At 51.1% G+C, this 21,226-nt stretch overlaps 1 protein-coding gene across 6 annotated transcripts in view; it reads left to right on the forward strand.

Annotated features, from left to right (window-relative positions):
- Hdac7 (histone deacetylase 7) overlaps positions 1-21,226 on the forward strand; it is a 47,733-nt gene that overhangs the window by 14,425 nt on the left and 12,082 nt on the right. For 3 of the 6 annotated variants that reach the window (XM_042677542.1, XM_042677537.1, XM_042677541.1), the window contains exons 2-17: positions 4,954-5,004; positions 9,442-9,653; positions 9,766-9,853; positions 10,107-10,218; positions 11,127-11,242; positions 11,516-11,641; positions 11,975-12,066; positions 12,228-12,338; positions 12,463-12,643; positions 12,809-12,999; positions 13,213-13,386; positions 15,071-15,290; positions 17,390-17,523; positions 17,687-17,807; positions 18,042-18,091; positions 19,434-19,541. In XM_042677542.1, the coding sequence (XP_042533476.1) occupies positions 9,489-9,653; positions 9,766-9,853; positions 10,107-10,218; positions 11,127-11,242; positions 11,516-11,641; positions 11,975-12,066; positions 12,228-12,338; positions 12,463-12,643; positions 12,809-12,999; positions 13,213-13,386; positions 15,071-15,290; positions 17,390-17,523; positions 17,687-17,807; positions 18,042-18,091; positions 19,434-19,541 (1,989 nt within the window). In that variant the 5' untranslated portion in view covers positions 4,954-5,004; positions 9,442-9,488. The remainder of the gene's footprint in view (positions 1-4,953; positions 5,005-9,441; positions 9,654-9,765; positions 9,854-10,106; positions 10,219-11,126; positions 11,243-11,515; positions 11,642-11,974; positions 12,067-12,227; positions 12,339-12,462; positions 12,644-12,808; positions 13,000-13,212; positions 13,387-15,070; positions 15,291-17,389; positions 17,524-17,686; positions 17,808-18,041; positions 18,092-19,433; positions 19,542-21,226) is intronic. The other 3 variants (XM_042677539.1, XM_042677540.1, XM_042677538.1) reach the window with 3 other exon arrangements.

A 21,226-nucleotide genomic window follows, 5' to 3' on the forward strand; every position in this document is an offset into this window, starting at 1 on the left:
ATTGGAGATAAGAGGCTTTTGGACTTTCCTGCCTGAGCTGGCTTTGAACTGTGATCCTCAGATCTCAGCCTCCTGAGTAGCTAGGATTATAGGCATGAGCCACCAGTGCCTGTCTATACTTTTTTTTTTTTAATAAACTAAGCTAACATTTTCTGTAAGTGACCCTGGGGGGCTGTCTTTATGGACTTTTCTGCTTGCACAGAGCTGGGAGTTGCTGCTGGTTTCAGACCCTGTGGAGACTGGAAAGCTTTGCCATCTATGTTAGCCAGCAAGGGCAGGGACAGGGGGAATAGAGGAGCTGCGTGGGGTGTGCTGTGTCGGGTGTGGATTCTGGAGCCAAACTGTGTCATATGATCTCAGACAATTCCTTAATGCTACAAGTCTCAGTCTACTTCTCTGTATAATGGGGATAAAACAGTAACCTCTGCATGGGGTGGTCAGGAGGATTCGGTAAGTTAGCAAAGGAAGGGCATTTAGCAAATGAAGGAAAAGGGTGATGCTGTGGTTTGGCAGAGGTGGCCGAGAAGAAATGGGGCTGGAGGTTCATTCCTCTGTGGTGGAGGAGCAGACACTGACCTGCTAATTCCAAAGGGAGGCTTCAAGTTCAGCAAGCAGATGGCAGTGGTCACCAGCTATGAAGGGTAAGGAAGAACCTTCAGGTGCTGGGTCCTTCATATTAGGTATGGGACATGGCTGACCCCAGCTGGTCATCCTCTTCCAATAGACGTGTGTGTGTGTGTGTGTGTGTGTGTGTGTGTGTGTGTGTGTGTGTGCATACACACACATGTGCACATGCACGCACCTTCACATGACTTGAACTCAGGGCCTGGCCACTGTCCCATTGTAGTTTTTTCACTCAAGGGTGGTGCTCTACCACTTGAGCCACACCTTCACTTCTGGCTTTTTGCTGATTCATTGGAAATAAGAGTCTCACAGGCTTTTCTGCTGGGGCTGACTTTGAACTGAAATCTTCAGCTCTCAGCCTCCTGAGGAGCTAGGGTTACAGGTGTGAGCTGAGAACAGCCGGCTCTATCAGATACTCAGGTTTCTATTGTAGGTAAGACCAGCTGAGGCTTGACCAAGTTGGTGTTTCTGATTCTCCCTACCTGACCACAAAGCCTGGATCAGAAGTTGCAAACCCTTTGTGAGAGCTTCCCTCACTACTGGTGATCAGCTTCGCTTCAGGTGTCAGGAGATTCTAGACCACCGTCAGCCCCGCTGCATTCTGGATAAGTCTTGAGCAAGAAGATGACACTACAGAGAATTTCTGAGAAGAGGGACAGAAGTTAAAAAAGGTAGTGAGAAATTTACATTTTCTCTTCTACTTTTAGGGGCTCTTTGAATTTTTCCCCTTTTAAGGTGTATGGGGGATGGATCTCAGGGCTTTAAACTTGCTAAGGCAGACACTCTACCACTTGACCCACACCCCCAGATCCTCTTTTGTTAGTTATTTTTTATTTATTTTATTTTTGACCAGTCCTAGGGCTTGAACTCAGAGCCTGGACTCTGTCCCTGAGCCTCTCTATCCTCAAGGCTAGCACTCTACCACTTGAGCCACAGTATCACTTCTGGCTTTTTCTGTTTATGTGGAACTGAGGAATCGAACCCAGGGCTTCATGCATGCTAGGCAAGCACTCTACCACTAAGCTACATTCCCAGCACGTTATTTAGTTATTTTTGAGGAAGAGTGTTTGTTTTATAACCTGTCAGACCCCAGCTCAGTGGCTTCTGTGGCAGGACTTGGGATCCAGTGCTTGGCCTGGTTTGGCTGCACCTCTAGCTTGCTGGGTGTCGGTGACTGAGTACCTTCTCTTTCTTCCTCTGCCAAGTGTGAGCGTTGGTCTGAATGAGCCCTCACGCCCTATCAGCCCTTATCATCTTCACACACTCTTCCAGGTGTAACCTCAACATCTGGAAGGAGATCTGTTTCTTAATGCTCAGCCTTCACAGGCCTTCGAGGCCTGGTGACCACAACATTCCTTTACCCGTTTGCTTGCTTATTCTTCCATCTCCTTGGGGCCATGTTGCCTTTGCCAGGGAAGTCAAGCATTGTCCCACTTGAGTCAGAGAGATAGAGAATCAGATGCTGAAACCCAGGACATGAAGGGGGTCAGCCTTGAACCTGAGACCCTGGTCTCTTGATTCTCCCTCCCCTCCCCCTGCAAATGGGGCCTGGCTTTCCTGTGACTTCCTTTCTAGGGAGTTATCAAGAAAGCAGGGAGTGGGAACAGCCACTATAGGACATCCAGGGTCTTAGGAGAGTCAGGATGGCAGAGCTCCTGGCAAGCCTTTTTCCCCAACACACAGCTGCAGACACCAGAACAGCAAGCAGCCTGCAGGACTCGGAATTTCCAGTCCCCTCCTGGGGGAGGGGGACCCACACCTGTTGGGCAGATAAGACCCAAGCTGGGGCCTGAGGCATTTATGGAGGGGCATTGGAACCTGGCTTGGCCTGGGGGCTCAGAGCTGGAGGTGTGGTATTTGTAACTAGCTTTTTGGTTTTTATGGGCTTGAGGTGAAACCATGGGGCAGGTTTTCCAAGGCCTTTGGTTCTGGGTGAAATTAATTGCTGTGGTTTAGGAAAATGACTTGAATAAGTTGAATAAGTTACTTCTGAAGTCTTTGGAGTTGCTTCTAAAGTGGGTAGAAATACAGACAACCAGGATTCCAAGGAGAGTTTTCCCAGCCTTGCAAAAAGAGAGAGAGAGGGGGAGAGCGGTGTGGAGAAGGTTTCCAGCCTTGGACAGTATTCTCAGTTCTTTGGGGGTCCATGTGCTATTCATTGTATTTAGGTTTAACCCTAAATTAGTGGTTACAGCTCTCTGAAAGACACGGGGGAGGGGGAGGGAGGGTTGATGAGAAGTGGTGTCCCCACATACATGCAACATGGCCACTGTTTCCGTTCAGCCATTGACTGAGTGCCAGGAAATAAATAAATACCTTTCTGCTTCCTTTTACCTGGGAAGTACAAAGAAAGCTGTTCCCAAGTCTCTGACTGCCTTGGGCTCTTCTCAACTCCACCATCCTCAGCACACATCCAGGGGAAGGAGGAGAAGCCAAGTTTTTATAGGACGTACTTTTGGAAGTAGCATCCTCGTGGACATATACACGCATGCGCGTATGTGTACATCTGAACAGGTTAGACCCAGATCATCACCACTACACATCCCTTAGGGACCTGATAACAAATTACCATAGAGTTCAGAGTCATTAAAGTTTCTCCTGTCCAGAGGGTGCATGGTGTCCAGACTCTGTGGTTACCAGAAGAGCCAGGCATAAAGGCCCTGGCTGTGTTCCCAAGCATGAACACTGTTGACCAACCCTTGGGCAGGGACTGAGAGGAGGTGGGAGAGAATTCCCAGGAGGCCGAGGAATAGAGGCATGACACGGTCACTGGGAGTACATTTGGAACCAGCTCCAGAAACTTCTTTTTGGGGGACCTGGTTCCACCGAAGAAAGAAGCAGTCATAAGACACTCAGGGTTACAGCATCCCGAGGAAGGGGAATCCTCCTCTGGTGGTGAGGGTTCTTGGGGCTCACAGATCTTGCCATGTCTTGTGTTTGGTTTACAGGGTCTGCCATGTGCAGTGTCAGATGGGGTTGACTGACAAAGGATGTCACGGAGATTGTGACTGATTTGGTGTTGAGGTGGTCACAGACAGAAGCACCGGAAGTGAGGAGACTAGTGGTCAGGAGGGGTCATGTGAGGATCCACTAGGGGCTGACCTTGGATTATGAGCAGAATGGACAGACTTGTCTCTACTGAATTTCATCAACCGAAGCTTGGGGTACTAGTGTTTAGAAACCATCAGTGGTGGAAGAGGGGGCTGTCCCCCAGTGCTTGCAACTAAGCCCTCTTGATGTGGGGCCTGTTTATAGAAATTTCTCTTTCCTGAGCTTTTGGAAAAGAAACAGCTTCAGGGTCCTGAAGCACAAGGTTACAGAACAGTGTCTGCTACTTGTCCTTTAGAAATGATGCCTTCTGTCCCCAGGTGTGTCCCGAGGACTCTCTGTGTGTCCACCAAATGACATGTCCCCTCCAGGTGGCCCTCCAGCTTCTTCCTGGCCTCCTGTGCTTTGGCTCTGATTTGGGATGGCAGGATGTGTCCTCTGTGGACAGGTGGCCTCAAGACTTAACTCCAAGTGCTCCTTGCTAGCTCCCCCCCGCCCAACACTCCCTACCCTCACCCCAGGCCTTGCTGTGGATGACCAGCCTGAGGCCATACTGAAGTTCAGTGGGTTCTGAGTGGAATGTGATGAGGGCCAGCCAGAGTTTTAGGTTTAAGAAGCAGAGAAAGGTGGCTGTTTTTTAAAGGGAAGATTTGTTTTTAGCTCAGGTTATCAGAGGAAGAGTCCTGAGGCGGAGTGGGTTTCTTCTCTTGGGCTACTAGAGACAGCAGGACATGTAATGAGGAGTTGGAAGAAAGGGGGTTCTAATCATGGGGTCCTCGGGCCCCCAATCTCCTGGCCACTTTACAGTTCCTAGCAGATCTAGCCTGACCTCCAGGCTGTGACCCAGCCCTTTCTCATTAGAAATTTCTCCATTCCTTTCTGCTCTTTTCTTTCTCACCCCTCTCCAAGCCTGCTCTCCCCAGCTCCCTCCTGGCCTCCCCAGCCTTGGGCTCTAACTTCTGGCCCCACCTCCCCTCCCCACCTGCTTCTTTCCCTTCAGGCTATCGCAGCCTGGTTTGGCTGCCCAAGGAAGATTGTATCTGACCACATCAGGGAGGGCTGAGGGCAGTGGTGGGTGAGCTGGGGCCTCCTTAGGTTCTTGTCGGTGACTTTGTCCAGGACCTGAGTCACTCAGTAGTTGGCCAAGGAAAAGGGAGCTGGGGGTTCCTCTCAGCCAGCATGGAGTGGTAGGGAGCCTGCCTGGTGTAGCCTCTCTCCTCCCTGGCCACTTTCCTGCCCTATCTCTGCAGTCCCTTTACTCTACCTCTCTTCTCTCCACAGATGGGACCCAATTGAGCCCACGTGCCCACTGCCCTAGTCTCCTTGGCACAGGTAAGAGTCAAGCCGGAGGCTGACCACAGTGCGGGGAGGCGGGGGGGGGGGGGGAGAGGGGGTTGTAGGCTGGGGGGGCGGGGAATGGAAGGGCAGAGTATGAGGGATGGAAGAACACAGGAAAGGGCAGTTCTGAAGGGTTAGGGGTTAGAGAAACAGTGAACTGGCTGGACCAGAGATGAGAGGTTATTATGGTTCCAGGAGAGGACAGGTCCTTGGGTTTCCTGGGGAGAGGGGAATAAGAAAGACACCTTTGGATCCAGGGCAATCCCAATTCTAGAAAGCACCACCGAAGAAGGAAAGCTAGCACGATTTTTTTTTTTTTTTTTTTTTTGTCTTGGCTGGGTTTAGTCAAACAGGACAGAAAAGAAGATGCTAGTATTTATGCTCAGACCCCTATCCATGTCAGACATCAAGCCAGTGTCTGATGAGTGTTCTTGTTTTTGACCAGTCTAATTCCTTTCTTTTTTCCTTTCTTTTTGGTCTGGTCCTGGGGCTTGAACTCAGGGCCTAGGCACTGACTCTGAGCCTCTTTGTGCTCAAGGCTAGCGCTGTACCACTTGAGCCTCAGTGCCCTTTCTGGCTCCTGGTGGTTAATTGGAGATGAGTCTCATGGCCTTTCCTGCCTGGGCTGCCATGATCCTCAGACCTCAGCCTCCTTAGTACCTAGGCATGAGCCACTGACACCCAGTCTCCATTCAATTCCTATAGTCATCCCACAGGATGGGAAGATGTCTTGCAGCTCTGGTAGAAAGCACTGCTGCTGTTTAGGCTATAACCTGATACCGGACTAAGTCTGGGTCTAGATTGAAGGGCTTCTCCTTTCTTTCTTTTTCTTTTCTTTTCTTTCTTATTTTTTCTTTTTCTTTTCTTTTTTACTGGTCCTAGGGCTTGAACTCAGGGGCTAGGCATTGTTGCTTGAGCTTTGTGCTCAAGGTTATTACTCTACCACTTGAGCCACAGCTCCACTTAAACCCTTTTTTTTTTTGGTGCTAGTGCTGGTCTGGGGCTTGAACTCAGGGCTTGGGTGCTGTCCCTGAGCTTCTTTTGCTCAAGGCTAGCATTCAACCACTCAAGCTCCAGCTCCCCACTGCTTTTTTTTTTGGTGATTCATTGGAAACAAGAGTCTCACAGACTTTCTTGCCCAGGCTGACTTCGATCCTCAGATCTCAGCCTTCTGAACAGCTAGGATTACAGATGTATGCCATCAGCACCCAATTCCACTTTCTAGCTTTTTAGTGGTTAGTTGGAGATAAGAGTCCCATGGATTTTTCTACCCAGGCTGGCTTTAAGTCACATTCCTCAGATCTCAACCTCCTGAGTAGCTAGGATTACAGGTGTGAACTACTGATACCTGGCTTTCTCCTTCCTTTTTCTTTCTTTGTTTTTTGGCTTTCTCCTTTCTTAATTCCATCCAATGCTCCACTGATGGCTGCTGAGTACAAGATACCTAGCCTGCTGGCCTAGAGATTCCACATTTGAGGGAGAAATGGAAGGCCAGGTGTCTCTTCTGCAGTCAGCCGTCCAAAAGTTGGAGAGACAGAACATATTAGAAAGTCAGGACACTCCAACCGGTATGATGCAGTATGTGACCAAGCCTAAATGAGAGGGACCTGACTGATGAGTTTTTTCAGCATTCAAGGAATCATTTCCTGTGTTAGGACACTTTTGTAGACAATTTACGAGGGTTATGGAGATTTATTCATTGATCCCATGTTTGTTGAGTGTCTGTCATGTGCTAGGTGGTATTCTAGGTCTGGAGACAATGAACAATGGACAAACTAAGTCCCTGCCTATGGAGACATTGTTGGCATGTCCAGGTGTGGTACTTTTTTTTTTTTTTTTTGCTGGTCATGGGGCTTGAACTCTGGGCCTGGGTGCTATCCCTGAGCTCTTCAGTTCAAGGCAAGCACTCTACCACTTGAGCTACAGGGCCACTTCCAGTTTTCTGGTGGTTAATTGGAGATAAGAGTCTCATGGCCTTCTGTGCCAGGCTGGCTTTGAACTGTGATCCTCAGATCTCCAACTCCTGAGTAGCTAGGATTACAGGCTTGAGCCACCAGCACCCAGAAGGTGTGGTACTTCTTCACACAAAATACTTATCATGCCTTGGAATGTGAAGTCCACAAGAAAGGGATATTGGGTGCTGGCCTAGGTCCAGCCAGGCTTTGAGCAATGAGTAGAACTTGGAAAAGCAGGGTAGAGACAAGGGCAGGGTTCATTGGTGAGCCAAAGCTCAAAGGACAAAAGGTACCTGGGCCTATGCTCGGGGAGAGGAGACTGATGGTTGTGGTGTGGTTTGTGTTCAGATGTAGGAGACCAAGTCGAGGGAACTCAAGTTACCACCAGATGGTGGAGTATAGCACCTCCTCTCCCCCATCTACAAATGCCAAATCACTTTTGATAGGCATTCCTGGGAGTTCTGGCAGAACCTCTTCTTTTATCCCTATGGCTCCAGACGTGAGAGTAAGGAATGGATTCACTGATGAGGAACAGTTCCCACTGTGCGTGTGGCTGAAGCTGCTAGCTGTAGATCTGGTGACTAACTTTATGTTTCACTATATATATCATCTGGGAAATGGCTGAAGGAAGCTGGTACGAGGGAAGACAGAGGCTTTTCATGGGCCAGGAGTGTGTGGGTATCCAAGGCCCAGACTTGACCAGAATGCTTTCCTTGAGTGGTCACTTATATGAAGTGCAAGGGCATGAAGGCCATGCAGGGTATCCCTGTGGGCTGCATGTAGATGGACAACCATCCCCCCCAGGTCCCTTGACATTGAGGGCTTGCTATTCGTGTGCGTGTGTGTGTGTGTGTGTGTGTGTGTGTGTCCTAGGGTTTGCACTCAGGTCCTGGGCACTATTCCTGAGCTTTTATGTTCAGGGCTAGCACTCTGCCACTTGAACTGCAGCTCCATGTCTGGCTTTGTTGGTAGTTAATCAGAAATAAGAATCTCTTGGGCTTTTTTGCCCAGGCTGGCTTTAAACTATGATCCTTACATCTCAGCTTTCTGAGTAGCTAGGATTATAGGCATGAGCGACCAGTACCTGGCTTGGTATTCATTTTACAGTCAGTGTTGAAATGATGCTCCTTAGCATCAACCTATCACAAAGTCCCACCTCTTTTGCTCAGTGAAGAAATCCCTTTCCAGGGAGGTGGCCTCCTAAGGTTGATAGGAAAAAACGGAGCAAAGGCCTCAGTGGGCTTGGAACCCACGCTCGCTCTGACCTTTCACCTTTGAGCTTTTGTGTCCTCATTTGGGATAATGGGATAATAACGACCACCTCGTAGGCAAGTAGGGGTGATGAGGTGAAAGGGTTTTGTAGTCTCTCTCGAGCACATGTGCTACAGATGTTAAGCTTATGATTGGTAGTGATTGCATTGGGCCTGGAGGCTACATTTCCTGACTTCCTGACTGGTATTCTGCCAGGATGCCTTTCCAGTCACCCTCCGCCTCAGACCCAGAGGATAACAATAGCTGATCCACTGAGAGAGCCCTCAAGGAGGCCTGTCTGGGAGCTTTTCCCACTGTGTCTCCTTTTGTGAGAAACAGCTTCTTACCTTCTCTCTTCCTTTTCTGAAGGATAATCTCCTTTTCTCCCCCCTCCCCCAACTCGCACCCTTGGCCATCTCAGTATCCCTGACTGCTCAGCTCAGCTTGGCCAGCTGGCTGTACTGGCATATCCCCTGGTCTGATGGTGAGCTATAAATAGCTCCTGCACCCACGATCTTGGCAGGGTGCTTCTGGCGTGGGTGCAATGGACACTGGAGGAGACAGCTGAGCCTGCTGGACTCACCCAGGCCAGGACCAGAGCTGGCTGGGAGGGGAGCTGGGAGCAGGCTACATGAGCACCTGGGTTCTGATGAACTGAGGATCCTTGCCCCCCAGGAACAAAATTCTACAGGCCCAGGGGTGGCCAGCTAAAGCAGGCTGTGAGTTTAAAGAATCATTTTTAGATCCCAGGCCTGAATGGGACGGAGCCTGGGATTGAGGCTGGAGGTTGAACAGCGTGAGTTTATTTGCCTGTCTGATCACTTGCCTTTGAGCCTGGCTCATCTCATTCTGAGGGGGTGGAGTATGGGGGGGGGGGACAGGGTGGAACCTGGAATGTACCAACATAGATTGGATGCTATTGCTCCGTAGTCCTCAGCCCCAGGCCTGGGGAGGAGTATATTTAAGGGAAAGGTAGGACTCTGAGTAGTCAGGCAGCTGGCTGGGTTGGAGCCACTAGCCATGCAGGGAATACATCTGACAATTGAGCGACCTCCTTTCTCACAGGTAAAATAGAAACACTGGGAACCTACTTGCAGGACTATGGCCAGGATTAAGTGAGGCAAAGGCCCCTTGAGGGTGTTTTGCTGTTGTTGAGTCAGCCTGATGAGGCTGATTAGGTTGTGACCAAGCTTTCCGCCTGACCATCCTCCCTCTGTATCCTCAGGCTGCCTTGCTCTCTGTGCAGTCACGCCCGGCCCTCAGCCTCAGCCCATGGACCTGAGGGTGGGCCAGAGGCCCCCCGTGGAGCCCCCTCCTGAGCCCGCGCTGCTGGCTCTGCAGCATCCCCAGCGCCTCCATCGCCACCTCTTCCTAGCAGGCCTTCAGCAGCAGCAGCAGCAGCAGCAACAGCAGCAGCGAACGGCCGAGTCCATGAGGGTAAAATCAGAGCTCCTGGACCACACCCAGTCTCCCTGCCTACAGCCTCCCTAGACCCTCACCCCAGCCTTCCACTTCTGTCCCTTTCCTGAGCTACCGGCCCTGCCCACAGCTCTCCATGGACCCACCGATGCCCGAGCTGCAAGGACAGCAAGAACAAGAGCTACGGCAGCTTCTCAATAAGGACAAGAGCAAGCAAAGTAAGGATGGTGCCTTCCTGGTCTCCCTGTCTGGGTGTTCCCAGCCGGCCAGGGCTTTACCTGGGGTCAGAGGAGGGTGTGGGGCTAGCTCAAGGCTTCACAGGAGGGGTGGGGCCATGGGCTTGGTTCTTGCCTGAGGAGTCCTTAGGACGTGGTGTGCCAGAGATGTGGACGGGGCAATGGGCAGAGAATGTGCCCAGGAGGCCATCTGTCTACCTACTCCCAGCCCACTGTTGGTTCTCTGTCCCTGCAGGCGCTGTAGCCAGCAGTGTGGTCAAGCAGAAGCTGGCCGAGGTGATCTTGAAGAAACAGCAGGCAGCCCTGGGGAGAACAGGCCATTCCAATAGTCCCAGCATTCCCTACAGGTAGCTCTCTTCCCTACAGGACACCCTTGGGTGTCCACGGTGTCCCCTTCTCTCTGGACACTAACCTGTGTGAATACCTGTATACTGATCCCTTTTCCTCCTATCGACTGTCCCCTAGTCTTTACCTTCATGTACACATAACTTCTCTCTTTTATTTTTATTTATTTTTGTGCTGGTATATTGATTGTGACTTGAACTCAGGGCAGACACACTATATACCTTGTGTGTGTGTGTGTGTGTGTGTGTGTGTGTGTGTGTGTGTGTGTGCGCACACACGCGCGTGTGTCCTGTTATTGGGCTTGAACTCATGGCCTGGGTGCTCTCCGTTAGCTTTTTTGCTCATGGCTGGCACTCTACCATTTGAGCTACAGCTCCATTTCAACTTTTTTGGTGATTAATTGGAGATGAAAGTCTCACAGACTTTCTTGCCTGGGCTGGCTTTGGACCATGATCCTCAGATCTCAGCCTCCTGAGTAGCTAGAATTATGTGTCTTGAGCCACCAGAGCTTGACTGTCTCTAGCTGTTTTGCTCAAGGCTGTTGTTCTACCACTTGAGCCAGTTTCACTTCTCAACTTTTTTCTCATTTGAAGTGTTTCCTTTGTCCTTCCTCTCTACACACACACACACACACACACACACACACACACAGAGCATAGTCCTACTGTGTTCCTAGTAGGCCATAAGCTCCCAGACCTACCTATATTAGGTCTCCTTATTGTGGCTGCTAGTAGCATGGGTGGCCCACTGCTGCCCCCTGCAGAGAGCTTCTGCTCCTGCCTAGCCTCACACCGACCAGCCTGGCCTGGGACTGTCCTCCTGCTCTAGAAGGTACCTGCCTGGAATGTGGTTTCTCAGGGCTTCCAGGCTTCCTCCTCCTCTTGAAGCAAACTTGACCTTCACCTCACAGAACCCTGGAGCCCTTGGACACGGAAGGAGGTGCTCGTTCCATGCTCAATAGCTTTCTGCCTCCTGTTTCCAGCCTACCCAGTGAATCCCCAGAACACTTCCCCCTGCGTAAGACAGGTGAGCTGGATGGACAGGTGTGGGGAGCCTTCTATGGGGATTAGGCAAAGACAGAACTTCTGGTTTCAGTGAGAATGAGAACAGGGCTGAGCTGGGCTGATCCTGAGCCATCAGCTCAGCACAGGGGCTCTTCCATCTCTTACCTTCACCTGCTGATTGAGAGAGACAGATAGAGGGAGAGAGAGAGAGAGAGAGAGATGGGGGGATTAGAGAGGACAGAGAAGCAAAGTGAGGCTGGCATGTAGCCTGAGACAGTCTCGGGCCTCCCCACAGTGTCTGAGCCCAACTTGAAGCTGCGCTACAAGCCCAAGAAGTCTCTGGAGCGACGTAAGAACCCACTGCTCCGTAAGGAGAGCGCCCCACCAAGCCTTCGGAGGAGAAATGCAGAGACCCTTGGAGGTGAGGGCCATCCTGGCAGGGATTGCATTCATGTTACCTTGGCTGGGCTTATCCCTTCAGGACCTCTCCTGGGGCCACTGTGTCCACCAAGGGGCGGGGCGGGGGGGTAAATGAAGGCTGATACCCAATCCCCTGCTCAGTTGGCTATGCTAATATTTGCCCAGAAAAGAAAAGAAAAGGAAAAAAAAAACACCTTGTAATACCTCTGCAGAGGTGCTATGGGCTAGTAGGCAAGGGGCTGTATCTGGGTTTCCTGCACAAGGGGGGCTTGGCTGCACCTCCTGGCCACCCATGGCCCCCTAACTATGCATCCCTTTCTCCCCCAACCCTCAGACTCCTCCCCCAGTAGTAGCAGCACACCTGCATCGGGGTGCAGCTCCCCTAATGACAGCGAGCATGGTCCCACCCCCGTCCTGGGCTCAGAGGTAAGGCCTTACGGGGCCTGGGTTCTCTTTATTCCAGCAAATGGTCACACCAGCCTGGGGCTGTATGTAGGGCTTGGGCAGCCTTCTGGGTCTTCTAGGGATGGGGTTCTGGGGGTTATAGTGCTGGGACTGGTGACCCGTGACCCTGCTCCCCATGGCAGGCGCTCTTGGGCCAGAGGCTGCGGCTGCAGGAGACTTCTCTGGCCCCGTTCGCCTTGCCGACAGTGTCCTTGCTGCCTGCAATCACGCTGGGGCTGCCCGCCCCTGCCAGGGTGAGTGGCTGGGGCACCTCTCCCCAACTTCAAGCTCCTCCGGCCTCTTTCATGTCCCATCACCTTCCCTGTCTGCTGCCAGGATTTTCTCTCTGCTACTGATGTGTCCCTGCCTCTCTCCCAGGCTGATGGTGACCGCAGGACCCATTCGACACTGGGCCCTCGAGGTCCAGTCTTGGGGAGCCCCCATGCTCCCCTCTTCCTGCACCATGGTCTGGAACCCGAGGCTGGGGGCACCCTGCCTTCTTGCCTGCAGCCCATTCTCCTCCTGGATCCTTCAGTGTCTCACACCCACCTGCTAACTAGTGAGTCCCACTGCTTCCCCTAGCGAGGGGCTGGGTTCCTGCACCCTAGCAAGCTCGGGGAAGGATCCATCCTGCCATCCCCACCTTTGCCTTCATCCTGTGCCCTTGTCCTTCTTCTGTAGTTCCCTGTGGCTTCTTCATCATGTCCCACTCCATTCTTTACAGTGCCAGGGCTTGGGCCCCTGCCCTTCCACTTTGCCCAGTCCTTACTGACAACGGAACGGCTTTCTGGCTCAGGCCTCCACCGGCCACTGGGCCGGACCCGCTCAGAGCCCCTACCCCCTAGTGCCCACCCATTGTTGGGACCTCTGCAGCCACATCCGGAACGGCTCCAACCTGATGTCCAGGTGATCAAGGTGAGGGGAAAAGGGAGATACAGAAGGGGTACTTGAACTGGGCCTCTCTGGCCTGAAAGAAGAAGGGTGGAGGGTCTTAGGGTGGCTAGATTCTGCAGGGCAAGATAGAGAAGGTGGAATTCTAGCAAGTTGAGTGTCTCCCTACCCAGCCCTACTTCTCCCCTACCCCCTCTCTCCATCTGGGCTTCTCAGCCAGGTATCTCCCCTCCCTAGAGGCCAGCCAAGCCCAGTGAGAAGCCCCGACTGCGACAGATCCCCTCGGCGGAGGACCTAGAGACAGATGGTGGGGGAATGGGACAGGTGGTGGATGACAGCCTGGAATTCAGGGATCCGAGCCATGGGCAGCCTGAGGGCAGAGGCCCTGTTCCTCTCCAGCAGCACCAGCAGGTATGGCTATACCCAGGTGCCCCTCAGCAAGTAAAGTCAGAAGACCTAAGGCTTAGCATAAGGTGGGATGGGAGGAAGATAGGTCCTCAATGCAGGGAGACAACTCTAGGACCCTGGTTGCCCTGGTAGATCCTGGGCAGGGTGGAACCAGTGTTCCTTGCCCAGTCATGAGGTTGGCTTTTCACAAAGCTGGGCACGCTCCCTAGCCTATACAGATAGGATGCCTTTGAATGACAGAACCTCTGGAATCTGAGCTCTGCAATTAAGGGGTGGGCAGGGATGTTGCTTCTGAGGGCTGTAAGGGGAAGCGTTATTCTATCTCCCTGGTCTGTAAGTTGATGTCTTTTCCCCACTCTGTTTCCCTCTGTCTGCATCTCTGAGCTCAGGCTAGCCTCATAACCCTTCTGCTTTGGCCTTCCAAGTGCTGGGATTTTAAGTGTATAACATCACATGTGGTTACATTGGATTTATTCATTCATTCATTTAGTGCTGGTACTGGGGCTTGAACTCAAGCTCTTGCTCACGCTTATGACTGGTGTTCTACCCTTTCTGGCTTTTTTTTTTTTTTTGGTGCCAGTTCTTGTCCTTAAACTCAGGGCCTAGGGGCCTAGAGCTTTTTTGCTCAAGACTAGCACTGTACCACATGAGCCGCAGCTCTTCTGGCTTTTTTGGTAGTTAACTGGAGATGGTCTCATAGACTTTCTGCCTCGATTGGTTTTGAACCATGATCCTCAGATCTCAGCCTTCTGGGTAGCTAGGATCACAGGCATGAGCCACCCACATCCAGCTACTTCGGGCTTTTTGGTGGTTAATTGGAGATAAAAGTTTCATGGAGCTTAGTGCCAGTCGCTCACGCCTATAACCCTCGCTACTCAGGTGGCTGAGATCTGAGGATCGTGGGTCAAAGCCAGCCTGAGCACGAAAGGCTATGAGACTCTTATCTCCAATTAACCACCAAAAAACTGGAAGTGGCACTGTGGCTCAAGTGGTAGAGTTCTCGCCTTGAGCTGAAGAGCTGAGGGACAGCGCCCAGGCCCAGAGTTCAAGCCCCATGACCACCCTCTCCCCCTCAAAATAAAAGTTTCATTGACTTTCTTGCCCAAGCTGGCTTCAAACCATGATCCTCAGTTCTCAGCCTCCTGAGTAGCTAGGATTATAGGTGTGATCCACTAGCACGCATTTCTTCTGTATATAAAGAAAACAGCTTTACTGGATTAGGGCCTACCCTAAGCACCTCATTATGACTTGGTTACCACTGCAAAGATGAGGAATCTTTCATTGTTTCTAAATAGGGTCACTTTCGGAGGTCTTGGCATATGAATTTGACAGACATTTCCACCATAACAATATGCTCACTGTCCACATGTGTGTAGTAACTCACACAGTGCCCCATGTTCCCCCATGTGATAGTTGGTTCTTAGAGATGAGGAGATCCTAATCGGAGTGGAGCCCAGGAAACTGTAGAGGTATGGGGTAGTCAGTCTGGACGTATGTCTTCAAGGGGGCCCCTGAGTCAGGGGACTCAGAGTCAAAAAGCCAGAGCCGAGATAGAAAGCACAAAAATTTGGGTGCATCCTCAAATCTGTCCAGAAAAGCTAACTTACCTAGAGGCTTTCAAGATCTTGGACAGAAGCCGGGGGAACAGATCGCAGACACCTGATACGAAAGCCCCTGTTTCCTGTAGGCATTGCTTTGGGAACATCAGCAGCTGGCCGGGAAGCCCTCCCGGGGGAGTGCCGGCGACTCAGTGCTTCTTCCTCTGGGCCAGGGAGGACACCGGCTCCTGTCCAGGACTCAGTCTTCCCCAGCTGCACCTGCTTCACTGCTGACCCCAGAGCCCGCAGGTCAGGCTGGAGTTCTCACCAGCTCAGAGACCCCCACCAGGACCCTGCCCTTCACCACAGGTGAGGCCACAGCAGAGGCAGGAGGAAAGAGCTTGAGGCCTGCGTCTGTGTCTGTACATGGTGTGGCCTGGGATAGCCTTAAACCTCCCACAGTAGTTTCTGGGAATTATGGGATGCCTTCAGTGTCCATGGACAGGTGGTACTCTTTAACAAAGGTGTCAAGCATGTGGCTAAATAGCCAGCTGACAATCAGACCAGGATAGGAATTCAAGTCTCTTGCCACTATGGTCAGCCCGTGTGTGTGTGGGGGGCGGGGGGGGGGGGGCGTGTGCACATGGGGGAGAAGGGGGGGCAGTTAATTTGCTTCTAAAGAGCTCGGAAGTACTTTAGAAATTTAGGAAAAAATATATGAAAAATGCGTAGGAATCCAATAAAAATTCCCAGTCAATATCTTATCACCCAGAAGTTTCTATCTTAAATTCTACTCATATTTCCCCTTTCTTCCTTCTTTCATCTTCCTCTTTCCATCCTCTTCCTTCTCTCTCTTCCTCCCTCCCTCTATTCTACCTTCCTTTCCTCCCTCTCGCCTTTCCTTCTTTCCAGGGCTTGAACTCAAAGCCTCCCTCTCTCTTATAGCTAGCACTCTACCACTTGAACCACACCTCCAATTCAGCATTTTTTTTGCCAGTCCTGAACTCAGGCCTCTCCCTGAGCCTCTATTTGCTCAAGGCTAGTGCTCTACCACTTGAGCTGCAATACCACTTGGGGCTTTTTCTGAGTAATTTATTGGAGATAAGAGTCTCACAGATTTTCTGACTGGGCTGGCTTTGAACTGCGAGCTTCAGATCTTAGCCTCCTGAATAGCCTCTGGCACCTGTCTCAATTCAGCATTTTGCTGGTCCATTAGAGATAAAGTCTCATGGATTTTTCTGCCTGGGCTGGCTCCAAACTTTGCTCCTCAGATCTCAGCCTTCTGAATAGCTCGAATTACCAGTGTTGAGCCATTTTGCCTGGCTGAATTCTTGTCTTTCATTACAGTATTTTATTTTTTAATTATTTGGATGGCAAGTTGTTACTTATTTCTCCTTATTTTGATTTCTGTATGCATAAGTCTTTATTCATACCTGGCATTATTCTCCAAGGGTTACTCTTAAAAAGAGTGGCAATAGTTGGGTGCCAGAGGTACACACCTGTAATTCTAGCTTGCAAAGAGGCTAGGAGATGGGGGTTGTGGTTTGAAGCCAGCCTGGGCAGGGAAATCTGTGAGACTCTTATCTCTAGTGAATCACCCAAAAGCTGGAAATAGTATTGTGACTCAAGCAGTAGAGAGCTAACTATGAGCACAAAAGCTCAGGGACAGTGCTCAGGTCCTGGGTTCAAGTCCCAAGAGTGGCACTAAAAGTAAACAAACAAACAAATAAATAAGAGAGGCATTTGGATTCAAATGGTCTGAGCCTTCTGAAGGCCCTCGGAGTTATAAGCCACACTCCTACCTCAAGCTCCTATGGCATAGTATTTACATTTAGCCTTTGCAATCCACACTCAAGCTCCTATGGCATAGTATTTACATTTAGCCTTTGCACCCACTTCTGTGTCCCTTAAATCATCTCTGGATATAGTCCCTACTACAATGCAAATGCTATGCAAAGAGCTGCCATGCTTTGTACATATTGTTTCGAGACTAATGACAAGGGAAGCAAAGAAACAAATGAATTTTTATCCCTCTTGAGTATTTTCTATATGCACTTGGGAAAGCCAGCTAGTCAGTCTCCTGAACGCCATTTGCCTTATCACACTAACCCAGTGGCATTGTGGGCTTCTCATCTCCCTGACATTGTTTCTCTTTGCCCTCTCCTGTGGATTGGTCACACCCAGAAGGACATGCCAGGTGTTGGGCCTTGTATTTAGGGTCTGAGTCCTGGAGGGCACAAGAGGTGTGTTGTCAGAAAGGTGGCCGGGTGCTGCCTAAGGCCACCTGGACAAGCATGTGGGCATGCGCAGGACTGGGGCTCTGCAGGGTAGTCAGGGAATTACAGGCTCATGAGGGATGAGAGGGGTGTGGGCCATGCTGTACTTGGCTCCAGGTGGTGAGTCTCTGTGGGTGTTAGCCAGGTCAGGGGGTCTCCCCAGGTCCCGGTTGTGACCTCTGCTCCTGGCAGGGCTAGTCTACGACTCGGTAATGCTGAAGCACCAGTGTTCCTGCGGAGAAAACAGCAGACATCCAGAGCATGCTGGCCGCATCCAGAGCATCTGGTCCCGGCTGCAGGAGCGAGGTCTCCGAAGCCAGTGTGAGGTGAGAGGGCGGGGGGGGGGGGGGGGGGGGGCAGTGGGAGCCGGGGAGGTTAAGGTGATGAGAGGGAGGCCCTGTGTGTGAGGGAGAGGTGAGAAGGGAGGATGAGGTAATGGAAGGACAGGCGAGATCATGGACTCAGGAGCTCTGTGGGCCCCTTCCTCAGTGTCTCCGGGGTCGCAAAGCCTCCTTGGAGGAGTTACAGTCAGTCCACTCGGAGAGGCACGTGCTCCTCTACGGCACCAACCCACTCAGCCGCCTCAAACTGGATAACAGGAAGCTGTCAGGTAGGGAATGGATGGATACTTGCCTCCGAATCTCCATGGATACACATCTCAGCTGCTCCCAGCCAGCCTCACGCCAGCTTGCTGCCTTCATCCCTCCGCTCCCCTCCTCCACCTCTCCCCACACCCTGCTCTCCCTACACCCCTACTTGACCTCCTTCTCAGGGCTCTTCCCTGCTCCTGGTCAGGCTGGGCCAAGAGCCTCCACATTCATTCAGCCTTGGTGTCTCTCCAAAGGGCTTCTAGCACAGCAGATGTTCGTGATGCTGCCCTGTGGTGCGGTTGGGGTAAGTCTGCCCGGGGATCCCCAGTGGGCATTGCCAAGGGCTCTTGGCTTTCTTCCCTTTGGTTCTCCCAGGCCCAGCCCCTTTCTGCCTGTGTGCTTTGTTCTGCCAGATCAAGTAGTAGGCGAGGGATTTTTCCCAGGATGCCTCTCTGCTGGCTAAAAGCTCCTAGGGGACAGATATATCCTAAACCCATCCCCACCCCCACCCCCACCAATGTGGATCTCAGTGCCTCACACTTAGAAGAAGGTATTTAGTACATGTTGAGTGAGGCACCAAGAGGAGAGCCAAGGCAGAGGTTCAGATCATTTCCCTTTATAAGACTCTAGTGGTCAGGCCATTTCATGATGGCTCCCAGGGGTGGGTTCTCACACAATTGAGGTGGCCTCTGCCTGGTTCCCAGATCTTGTGCTGCCTGGCATGGGGGCTGTGGTGGTACTCCAGGTGGCCTTGTCGATCCAAGGTTTTCCTGCCCTGGACATAGCAGCCCCCCTCTCCTCAGCCCTACAGTTTGTCTCACCCCTGCTCTGTCAGGGTGGGTTTTCTGCCCCTCTTTGACATGGTAGTTCTCTGCCTCAGAGGTTCCTGTAATGGTACCAAGCAAGGTGGACACCAGGGATGGAGGCCGAGTTCAGGAGGGAAACATAGGAGCTCTAGTGGAGTAGGGGGGATTGTTTGGGAGCCAATCAATGCCCAGTTCACAACTCCCCATTTTCTTGCCACTTTCTGGTTTTTCCAACTGTGTTGCTTCTGTTTTCTCCTCCCTCCTCTCCCTTCTCTGTCCTTTTCTCTCTCTCTCTCTCTCTCCAGCCTCTTGCGACTCTCTCTGCCTTCCTCGCCTCTCTCGGTTCGCCTCGCCCTCCCCATCTCCCCATCATGCCCCCCCGGCCCCTCCCTAGCCTTGAGGCCCAGGGACTGGGTTTGGGGGGCCTCCCAGCCTGGGCTAGGGGCCCCGAGTGGAAGACAGTGGTGCAGACGGCCCCTCCAGCTCCGACCGTCCCGCAGGGCCTGAGCAGAGTCAGCTGGGGCTTAACAACCCCCCTCCAGGCCCAAACCCCAATCCTGCCCAGGTAACGCCATGCCCCCCTCCCCTGACTGGGGAGGCAGGTGTGATGCTGCCGGCAGAGTGCTGGCCACAAATGGGCTGGTACCGGGAAGGAAAAGTCCTGCTGGGATTGGGGACACAGGAGGCCTTGCCTTTGGGCGGTGGGGCACTGGGGAGGCAGCACTGTCTGCCCAGCTCCCTGCCCCTGGGGTCCTGGCCATAGGGTGGGTACCACTGCTCTGGGTACCAGCTCCTGTGCAAAGCCTTGGATGATGCCGGCCTTGACTCTGGTTCCTACAGGTGGACACTGACACCATCTGGAACGAGCTACATTCCTCCAATGCAGCCCGCTGGGCTGCTGGCAGTGTCACCGACCTCGCCTTCAAAGTGGCTTCTCGAGAGCTAAAGGTACACAGGACACATGCTGTCTCTCATATGTGGAAAGTTAGATTGAAATTGTAACTGTATGTGTAAGTGTGTACAGGGTCCTAGGCACATATGCACAAGCATGTTCACTGAAGTGTGGGATATGCAAGGGGGGATTCCAGTGGTGAGTGAAGTGAAGTCAATGGAGGTAGGGAAGACAAGGAGAGAAAAGGTGGGCAAATACAGTCATAATATTCAGTGCACATATGTGGAAATGGAGCGAGATAGATTGGGTGGGGTTGGGAGAGATGGGGGAGAAGGATGGAGTGAGTGATATTGATCAAGAAGCATTAACTGACATTTTGAATAGAAACCTCTTTGTACAACTACATAAGGATAATAAATAGAAATCAAATGAAAAAAATCTTAGGAAAAAATTAAATAAATAACTACATATAAGAGGTTTGCGTTGATCACAAGCAAGCCTAAAGGAAGTGCAGGGTAGGGCAGTGGGCTCCAGACCTCCAAGCCCAGCTCTCTCATTCCTCGTCGATATTGCACAGTGTTTGCAAAGGAAAACCCAGAGTTCTAGGGACTAGGGTGAGGTTTGAGCCTCAGGCTTGCATTACCTGGTTAGTCAAGCCACTGTGCCCCTGGGTACTTGGTGTCTTAGGGACATTTAAGGGCTGGGGCATGGTTCAAACTGCGGAACATTACCAGGTGCTGGTAGCTCATGCCTGTAATCCTAGCTACTCAGAAGACAGATTTGAAAATCAAGGTTCGAAGCCAGCATGGGCAGGAAAGTCTATAAGACTCTTATCTCCAGTTAACCATTAATCCAGAAGTGGAGCTATTGCTCAAATGGTAGAGTATTAACCTTGAGTAAAGGTTGGACAAATGGGATTGCATGAAATTGCAGAGCTTCTGCATGGCAAAAGACATAGCTAGCAAGATCAATAGAAAGCCCACGGATTGGGAGAAGATCTTCACTAGCCATACAACGGACAAGGGTCTCATATCTAAAATATACCTGGAACTCAAAAAATTAAATCCCTGAACAACAAGTCCTCAAAGAAACAACTGCCCAATAAATAAGTGGGCTAAAGACTTAAAGAGAAACTTCTCTGAAGAGGAAAGAAGGATGGCCAATAGACATGAAGAAATGCTCAACCTCCCTAGCCATAAAAGAAATGCAAATCAAAAAAAATTGAGATACCACCTCACCCCAGTTAGAATAGCTATAATAAAAAACTCTAATAACAACAGATGCTGGAGGGGATGTGGACAGAAGGGAACCTTACTGCATTGTTGGTGGGGGTGTAAACTTGTTCAAACACTTTCGAAAGTAGTATGGAGGTTCCTCAAAAGACTCCTCATAGAGCTCCCCTATGACCCAGCAATCCCACTTTTGGGCATTTATCCAAATGCTCACAAACAAGACCATACTAAAGCTACCAGCACAACTATGTTTATTGCAGCATTATTTATCATAGCTAAGATATGGAACCAACCCAGATGCCCCTCAGTAGATGAATGGATCAAGAAAATGTGGTATATATACACAATGGAATTCTATGCCTCCATCAGAAAGAATGACATTGCCCCATTTGTTAGGAAATGGAAAGACTTGGAAAAAATTATATTAAGTGAAGTAAGCCAGGCCCAAAGAAACATAGGCCCCATGGTTTCCCTTATTTGCAATATCTAGTATATGTCTGAGACAAACA

Source organism: Dipodomys spectabilis, unplaced genomic scaffold, assembly GCF_019054845.1.
Source record: "Dipodomys spectabilis isolate Male_0828 unplaced genomic scaffold, ASM1905484v1 ptg000039l, whole genome shotgun sequence".
Taxonomy (NCBI): Eukaryota; Metazoa; Chordata; class Mammalia; order Rodentia; family Heteromyidae; genus Dipodomys; species Dipodomys spectabilis.